General features: G+C 34.0%; 1 protein-coding gene across 3 annotated transcripts; it reads left to right on the forward strand.

Annotated features, from left to right (window-relative positions):
* Positions 1-284: 284 nt before the first annotated feature.
* LOC111876994 (DNA (cytosine-5)-methyltransferase CMT2) lies at positions 285-8,648 on the forward strand. Of its 3 annotated transcripts, XM_023873546.3 has the most exons (22): positions 285-1,215; positions 1,707-3,007; positions 3,478-3,512; positions 3,620-3,722; positions 4,169-4,273; positions 4,364-4,483; positions 4,573-4,654; positions 4,773-4,987; positions 5,079-5,144; positions 5,359-5,601; positions 5,813-5,871; positions 5,970-6,036; positions 6,116-6,445; positions 6,571-6,639; positions 6,736-6,822; positions 6,927-7,014; positions 7,110-7,231; positions 7,317-7,421; positions 7,708-7,751; positions 7,863-7,932; positions 8,127-8,230; positions 8,356-8,648. In XM_023873546.3, the coding sequence occupies exons 2-22, from the start codon at positions 2,069-2,071 to the stop codon at positions 8,525-8,527; spliced, it is 3,225 nt and encodes a 1,074-aa protein (XP_023729314.1). In that variant the 5' UTR covers positions 285-1,215; positions 1,707-2,068; the 3' UTR covers positions 8,528-8,648. The 3 variants fall into 3 exon arrangements, with proteins under 3 accessions (XP_023729314.1, XP_023729312.1, XP_023729315.1); XM_023873544.3 differs by having other exon boundaries at positions 285-3,007; XM_023873547.3 differs by having other exon boundaries at positions 285-3,007; positions 7,134-7,231.
* Positions 8,649-9,091: the final 443 nt, after the last annotated feature.

Raw genomic sequence — 9,091 nt, forward strand, 5'->3', positions numbered from 1 at the left:
TTTGAAAATAAATTTTGTAATGCTTAATGGTTTTGAAATGTTTTAAAAAGTTTTAAATTGACTTGAATTTTATGGTTGTTACAATTACCTTTCCCATTTTACCCTTTTTCTTCCAATCACAAATTGAAGGCTTTAATCACTTAACCAACATTATCATCGTTCAATAAGGTTTAAACCCCATTTCCTTGAAGCCAAATGCCTTTATTCAATCCATTTACAGTCCACAATCCCAAAATGAGAAACTTCTTGAAAGATGATGTTATATAAAACCCAAACGCAAAAAAAAAACCCCAGATACAAATCAATATATAAGTTAACAAATATCAGTGAGCAACTTTTCAATAATCAAACGAAATTCTATTCAATCTCTTCTCTCATATCACCGGTGATACCATATCCCCTACTATCTGCAACCTCACAAAAATAGCTCGCCGACGACCCTTTGCCACCTTCTGTAACCTCAGACGACCCTTCTTCCTCCCCTGCCATTCTCCTCTTTTTTTCGACACTGCCTCTCGCTATCTCCGTCACCACAACCACCCATCTTTCTTCCTTTTCCCTTTCTTCTCTGCCCACTTACAACTCCCCAACTCCCTCTGGTGTTTAAATATTATACCAAAAGAGCAACAAAAAACATTCTCCAACCCATACCAAATTACAAGAAATAGACAATCAAAATTGATTTTACCCTTGGTGATGAAGATGCAGAAACAACCACTGCCGGGGGGAGAATTTTCATCGACATCAGAAATCTGGATCACCGCTGGAACTTATCGATATTGAGATGCAGAAACAACCACCATATGCACCCCGAACTCTATCGATATACAACATCTAGTTCGTTTTAGGGATTTGAAGCAGGTGTCTTTCAATTTTTTTGGTTGTTAAAAACACAGTTGGGTTTTGATTTGGTGCTCTGGTTTCGTTTAATGCTCTAGTTTAATGTGGATTAGTCCCGATTTGATTATTGGCATATGACTAAAATTCAAGATTTCATCAGATTTGAGGTTTAGATGTTTAGGAAGAAGATGGGGGTAAACGTATGTTTCCGACTACCACCACTACCACCGTTTGATTGCAGATCAGAGATACACCAGAGTTGAGAAACAGAGATACACTGCAACAGACGAACTAGAGATGAGATGAAAGAAGCTTGACGGTGCAAAGTTAAGAAAATGTTGGTTCGTCGGAACCATCCAAGGCAGCATCATCTATGTGAGGGTTCTATCCTTCTTGGTTGAGCTGAGAAACAAAGAGACTGTATTAGAAGAACAAGATAGGTTGGGGGTGGGGGTATATGGTTGTGGGTTTTGTTTATTTTTTTTTAAAATTATAAATAAAATAAATGATAAGTAAATAAAAAATAAACAAATAAGGGTAAAGAACTAAAGACGCAACAAAAACAAATAATAGGAACCTCCCGCGTTAAATTTTTTTTTTTTTTTTTAAAGACCTCCCAAGTTAAAAATATTTCTTAGGGACCAACCACACATATTACCCCAGACCATAAATACCATTATGTAATTTACCCTTTAATTTTAAGAGACAGTCTAAATAGATATCTTGACACCAAAGTTTTTTTTTTATGTAAAATATTTTATTTCATTTGCTTTTATTTAATTTAACCGAATTTTTGTCACTTATTCCGATCTAGAAATGGTCCGACCAGTGGTTCGAACCGTTTCTAAAACTTTGTTCCTAACCAGGTTTAGGAACCCGAAATGCAATCGCTTGTTGCACACTTGCACTGACGTCCCACTCAATTACATTCCTGCTCCACCTCATAAAACATAAATCCTCCATAGATCACATACCACTGCAAAAACCCTAGTCTGTCTCTCAGAAAATCTTCAGAAGATTGCAGAATCTGAAGCTGATGGCATTGCTAGTAGTGCTAATCAGCTATCAGAATGTGCATTGCTGATTGACTCCACTCGGAAGTCAAAGAACTCTCACCGGAGACTGTCTTGAGCTACTGTGGACATCGACGGCGGTGCTGAATCTGAGAAATGTTCAACATTTTTTTTACTGAGAATACATTTATAAGTGTGTTATAAGGTCTCCGAAGATGATTTTGAATCCGGTAGATGATGATGGTTGTGAATCGGTCAAAGGCTTAACTGAGCATTCCAGTTCGATGTCGGAGACAGTCTTGAGAGGAACTAAAAGGATGAGTCCGGATGCAAATTGCGAAAAATCAGACAAATGCTCACCTAAACTTTCACCGGGGAGCAGTTCGACGTCGGAGAAGCGCATGAGAAGTTCGACTGGAATGGAGGTCAACGGCACCGAATCGGATCCTTCGCCTCCGACATTGAACGTAAGCAGTGATTTTGTGTTCAGTGGTGATATTTCGCCGGTGCCGGTGCCGGTGCCGTTGACCATTGACGGATCTATTATTACTCCCAACAGCACTTCTGAAAATCGAAGTGTTCCAGGGGAATGCAACGGCGCCGAATCGGACGCGTTGCCTCTGCTATCAAACGGGTTTGGCAGTGATTTTGCCAAGACCGACGATGATTCGCCGGCTCCGATGACGATTGACGCATCTATTCTTATCCCCCAAAGCGCTTCTCAAAACAGAAGTTTTCCAGGAGAAAGCAAGGGCACGGAATCGGACGCGTTGCCTCTGACATTGCAAACACTTGGCAGTGATTTTGTCAACAATGACGATAATTCACCGGTGCCGTTGACTATCGACGCATCTATCATCACTAGGAAAACCGCTTCTAAAAATAGAAGTGTTCCACGTGAAGGAGTTGAGCTAAGGAGATCACCTCGAGTATCTTCAACCACGTTAAGCGTTGGGAGCCAAGTAACTAAAACTAAATCTAGATCAACCAAGTTGCATGTTTCAGGGCACAATATGGCACTACAACTAAGTTCTGAAACTCGATCTACTTCTAATAAGAAACAGAGAAAGCTAAAAACAGAATCTTTTTTTGTTGGAGACCCAGTTCCTGAAGATGAAGCTCAAGAAAAGTGGGGCTGGCGCTATAAATTGAAGGTACAATTTAAGGAAACTAGTGATTGTGATGCATTTATTTAGTTTTTTTGGGTATACACATGTTCCAATGCATGTTTTATAAGCCTTCTGCAAGCTATATCTGTTCCCTTTGTGGCTGTGATATACCCAAAATGAGATGATTCAAATAATTTATATTTTTCTTTAAGAATTTACTTAGCTCACTATAAAAGTCTACATTTCTTTCAATATTTGGTTTTCTAGAACTGTAACAATTATGTTATGCGATGGCTATTGAGTTATTTTGATGACTCCATTCAATAATTTGATCAATTAAGTGGTCAATGATGAGTCACCCAATCTATTGACTACTGTCATTGGCAAACTTAAGCAGAAATCCATGACAAATCTATCTGTCTCTGTTTTTTGGTGCCCAAACTGTTTCATTCTTGGTTATGATTTGCAAAATTATTACTTGCAGTTTTCATTCATGAGGATTTTAAATTTTACAGGGTCAAAGACACAAGGGACAGAGCTCGATAGTAAAGTGAGTGGGACTCTTATGTCTTGCATCTTTCATAGTTACTTTCATGCCTTTGTTGTTATGCCATTCCACTTTGAATTATTTCACTTTGAGAATGATTAATCATGCAGTATTGGTGGAGATGATGAAGTGCATATAGATGTCTTATGTCATTACATTCAAGCTAGTGTTGATGGATGCATTTTCAATCTTGGAGATTGTGCACATATAAAGGTACTCCACAATTCCACATTATTACTAACTTATTCTGTTAGCAGGTAATTTGTAGTTCTTAAAGGAAATTGAAATTCTCTGATCAATTTTGAAGCATCAAATGACAGTTCCTTGACAATGCAGATATGGGAAATTAATTATAAGCTAAAAAAATATCATTTGCATCCAACCATAAATATGTTGCTTAAAAAGACAACATGACCATATCTATATACATATTCCTTATATAAAGTTTTAAAAACAGCCATTAATACAAGGTTTATACTTAAATTACTAATCAAAATGCGCCTCAAAGAACAGAGGTTAGTTTGACTAATTGTGAACAAGTTCCTTGATAACAAGGTCAATCGTATGACCAATTGTTTGGATCATTATGTGTTAGCCTTGCCACTTCTATTTTTCAATACAGGGGTAAGATGGTCATTTATGTGAGTAAATTTTTTCAGGGCGAGGGAAAGCAAAAACATGTTGGCAGGATTGTGGAGTTTTTCAAAACATCTGATGATAAAAATTACTTTAGAGTGCAGTGGTTTTTCAGAGCTGAAGATACGGTTAGTTTCTGTAAACTTTTCTATTTGTATATTTATTAGAATTTGATCTTCAGCTCTTTTTTCTTTTCCTTCCACCTTATTATCACTCAGGTTATGAAAGAAGCTGCTGCTATTCTAGACAAGAAGCGTTTATTTGCCTCCACTTTAATGAATGACAACTTATTAGACTGTATACTTTCTAAAGTCAAAATAATAGAAAAAGCTCCTGGGGTATGTTCTTTTTTTTACCTTTATCTTTCATATATAACCCTCTTGAAATATTTATAATTTCCCAACATAAAATTCTTATTTCTTTTCAGTTAACCTCTATTCATCCATCTGACTATTATTGTGACATGGAGTATTCTGTAAAATATTCAACATTCCGCTCCTTGCTTACTGGTAAAATCATTTCTCACCGTTTATCACACACACACACACACACACACACATATATATATATATATATATATATATATATATATATATATAACTGTTATTTTTGCCATAAATGCTGCAGCTAAAGATAATTCAGTAGCAAGATGTGGTTTGACTTTGACCACACCAAGTTGTCTTGATGCTAACAATATGGGCATAAGTACAACTCCATTAGATGTAGTTAAAAGTGACATGCACAAAGCTGAGCTGGCATTATTAGATCTGTATGCTGGTTGTGGTGGAATGTCTACTGGACTGTGTCTTGGTGCCAAACTTTCTGGTGTTAAACTTGTTACAGTAAATATTATGCCCCTCAAAATCTCTTGTATGAAGCACATGTAAAATATTTGTCCAATTTACTAATTTACCCGTCTCTCCTTATCTTCAGAAATGGGCAATTGATTATCAGAAGTCCGCGTGTGACAGCTTGAAACAAAATCATCCAGAAACACAAGTGAGTGCTTTAAGTTGTCTATTAATAAATCATAGGGTCTAAATGGAATAACAAAGGAATGGAATGACTCATTACATTCCATGAGGCAAAACAAACAACTTTTCTTTGGAATGAAGCATTCCATTCCTTCTCTGATTCCATCATACCATACCAAACACTACTATAGATTTGCTTCTTCCTTTATTGTTACATACTTACATACATCTTTTTATAGGTTCGACATATAACAGCTGAAGATTTCCTGCAATTATTGAAGGAATGGGAAAAACTATGCAAAAAATACGTGTTTAATGATCATGATATAAAAACTAAATCTGATGATGATAAAAAATCCAAAATCAATGAATCTTCTGTAGAGGATGATGAGGTTGCTCCTGGAGAGTATGAAGTTTCAAGTCTTGTTGATATATGTTATGGAGATCCCAGTAGTACAGGCCAGGATGGGTTAAAGTTTAAGGTACATTAAAAATTAAAAAAAATATATATATATATTTGGTTTACTAAAGCTATATTTTCACTAATGTCTTTGAAAACTTTGTTTATGTGATAGTTTTATGATCATTATGTTATGTTAGACTTACTTTATTTAGGGTTAAATGTTAGTTAGTAAAATGGGGAACAATGGCATTTCCGTAAATAACATCACACTCTCATTTCTTTTCCTATAGGTGAGATGGAAGGGGTATGGTCCAACTGATGATACATGGGAGCTAATTGAAGGATTAAGGTTTTTTTTTCTTGTATTTATTTATTTATAATAATAAAACTCATACCACAACTATTTTCATTTTTCACTTGTTTATATTTTATATTTACCTCCCACAGTGATTGCCAAGACCACATACAAGATTTTGTCAGACATGGATACGAGTCCAAGATATTGCCACTTCCAGTGAGTTATAACTTATAACTTATATTAATTACTAAATTTTTTTCATTCTTATATGGTAAAAAAATTATGTTTTTTTCAGGGTGATGTGGATGTTATATGTGGAGGTCCTCCATGTCAAGGGATCAGTGGCTATAATCGGTTTAGAAACATGGATAATCCACTGACTGATGAAAGAAATCAGCAAATAGTTGTGTTTTTTGACATAGTAAAATTCTTAAAACCTAAATATGTGTTGATGGAAAATGTTGCTGATATCTTAAGATTTGATAAAGGTTCTTTAGGAAGATATGCTTTAAGTCGTTTAATTCATATGAATTATCAAGCAAGACTCGGGCTTATGGCTGCTGGCTCTTATGGTCTTCCACAATTTAGGTTACGTGTTTTTATATGGGGTGCTCTTCCAACTCAGGTATATATATCTTCTTTACTCATTTTACCTTTTTAAAAATATTTTACTAAAAGTTACTCTTACTTTTTACCTTTTTAGCCATTGTTGCATTTCTGTAACTTTACTCATATGATTATTGTTTGCAGAGACTACCTCAATTTCCACTTCCTACACATGAAGTTATTGTCAGATACTTTCCTCCAGCTGAGTTTGAGGTGCTATTTGATTTACATCATTAAAATATGTCAAACTTTTATCCATTTTTGATTAAAATAATCAATATTCTAATTATAAAATTCTTTTAAATGCAGCAACATACAGTTGCTTATGATGAAGGCCAACCTAGAGAGCTTCAAGAAGCCATTGTTCTTCGTGATGCCATCTCTGATCTGCCACCTGTACTCTCTCTCTATCTACTACATTATACTTTAATTATCTTTTTCTTTTACTTAACCTTGAATAATATTATTTAATTTAATTTAAAAATTAATACATTACACAGGTTACAAGCCATGATGAACGTGAAGAAATCCCATATGAAATGCCTCCACAAACAGAGTTTCAAAAGTATATAAGATTAACAAAAGATGGTAATGCTTTGCCATCACCCTATATTTTGACATATTATAGACAAAAAAAAGACTTTATTATCTAATTATATAATATATAATCCTCCTTCATGAAGAGTTTAATGGTTATGATTCAAAAGGGGATACAGATTGCAAAAACTCTGTTCTCACAGATCATCGAACATATAAATTATCTGAAGATGATTTTCATCGAGTGTGTTATGTTCCACACAGAAAGGTTAATTTACTTGTTACGTTTTCAATTTAAATTTTTTTCTTATCCTTTCTTGTTTCCTAATTTTATTTTTTCAAGATTTTTATAGGGAGCAAGTTTCAGAGACTTCCCTGGAATACTTGTGAGTTCTGATAATGTGGTTCGCCTCAATAAAAAAGTGGAACAAGTGTTGCTTCCATCTGGAAAGCCATTGGTAAGTATAAAAACTAAAACCAAAATACCAAAATTTTAGGGTTAGTAATAATTAATAAAATTGTAATTTCCTTACTTTATAAATTGTTAAAGGTCTTTGGAGTTTCCATTGTACTTAACTTGTGTTGTTAGTAACAAAAATCTAGAAACCTCCTTTCACTTACTTTCTTCAATAAGTTGTTTTTTCTGCATTAATTCAAAAGGAACATGTATTATGTATATGTAACTTACCAGATCAAGTTATGCAAATTTCATGCTTATATTTTCTGTTCTTTTTTTCGATGTAGATACCAGATTATGTATTCACCTTTGAAAAAGGAAGATCTAGAAGGTTTGATGTTCTCATAGGCTACCTTATCAATTATCATAACATCTTTTTATTATTATTATTATTTTTTTAAAAACTTTTACTAACATCTTGAAGCTTTGGAAAAATTGTTAGGCCATTTGCAAGATTATGGTGGGATGAAAACGTGCCAACTGTCTTAACAATCCCAAATCTTCACAGCCAGGTATGTGTTTTGAATGTTAAAAAACAAACATGTTAAATGCAAACAAAGTAGATTTTTCAAACTACAATGTTGTAATAGAAAGAAAGGAAAATTGGATGTGATAATACACAAATAAATGAAAGTAAGTTGCTAAGGAAAAAAAATGTAAAAATGCATACTTTGAATTGGTTTATTAAGCTTATGAAATTGTACAGAAAGCATTACATCCAGAGCAGGACAGAGTCCTGACTGTAAGAGAGTGTGCAAGGCTGCAAGGGTTTCCTGATCATTATAGATTTTGTGGCAATGTTAAAGAAAGGTATGCGAGTTTCATTCAAGTAAATAAGAATTAGATAGTGTTTGGTATGATGGAATCTGGAATGGAATGGAATGGAATGCTTGATTCCATTTCATCCAACCAAATTAACTGGAAATTTTTTTCAGGTATTGTCAGGTGGGAAATGCTGTGGCTGTTTCTGTTTCAAAGACGTTAGGGTATGCACTTGGAATGGCTTTCAAGAAATTAAGTGGAGATGAGGCACTCATGACTTTACCCCCTGGTTTTGCTTTCCAAGTACCCCCACCCCCACTTGAGGAATTTTCTTCTCAGCTTTAGAAAAAAAAAAAAAAAAAACATCAATGATTTCTTTATATGAGTATCTAACACGTTTTCATTGTTGTAATTTAATAAATTATATAAAATTTTACAAATTGCATGATGATAATTTGTTTGTTAATCCCTTGCAAAATCAACTGTCTCAATCCATGAAACATATTAACAGTCTTTATGTATTAAGTATAAAAGAAACAAGTCAACAACCTTATATATTTGTTTAGATTAGGTCTTCTCTCATTAAGTAAAAGGAAACAAAAACTAATGGAAGTTTAGCCCATTTAGAGTGAGGATAGGGAGCCATGGGTAAGTTTTCTTTAGTTATCTTGGCGTTTGAAGTTTATTTAGAGGGATGTGTATTTTTGTGTGAATTGAGAAAGCTCCTCTTGTTCCATATCTGATGTTAATTGGTAGCCCATTTTTAATTGATATATTGTACTTTACTAGTTCGTATAAGTTATACGGATTGGATAAAAAAAATATATGAATGTTCAAACAAAAATTTATTTATATTTGAAATTTAAAATTTGAATTTAAAAGGAAACATATTAAATACTATATGAGTTG

Source organism: Lactuca sativa, chromosome 5 (genome assembly GCF_002870075.4).
Source record: "Lactuca sativa cultivar Salinas chromosome 5, Lsat_Salinas_v11, whole genome shotgun sequence".
Taxonomy (NCBI): Eukaryota; Viridiplantae; Streptophyta; class Magnoliopsida; order Asterales; family Asteraceae; genus Lactuca; species Lactuca sativa.

Excerpts from the sequence above, each read along its gene's own strand:
- LOC111876994 (XM_023873544.3), top strand. The coding sequence starts at position 2,069 with ATGATTTTGAATCCGGTAGATGATGATGGTTGTGAATCGGTCAAAGGC. Across the intron at positions 3,513-3,619 it reads GGACAGAGCTCGATAGTAAA|TATTGGTGGAGATGATGAAG; the intron begins GTGAGTGGGACT and ends TTAATCATGCAG. Across the intron at positions 7,232-7,316 it reads GTTATGTTCCACACAGAAAG|GGAGCAAGTTTCAGAGACTT; the intron begins GTTAATTTACTT and ends AGATTTTTATAG.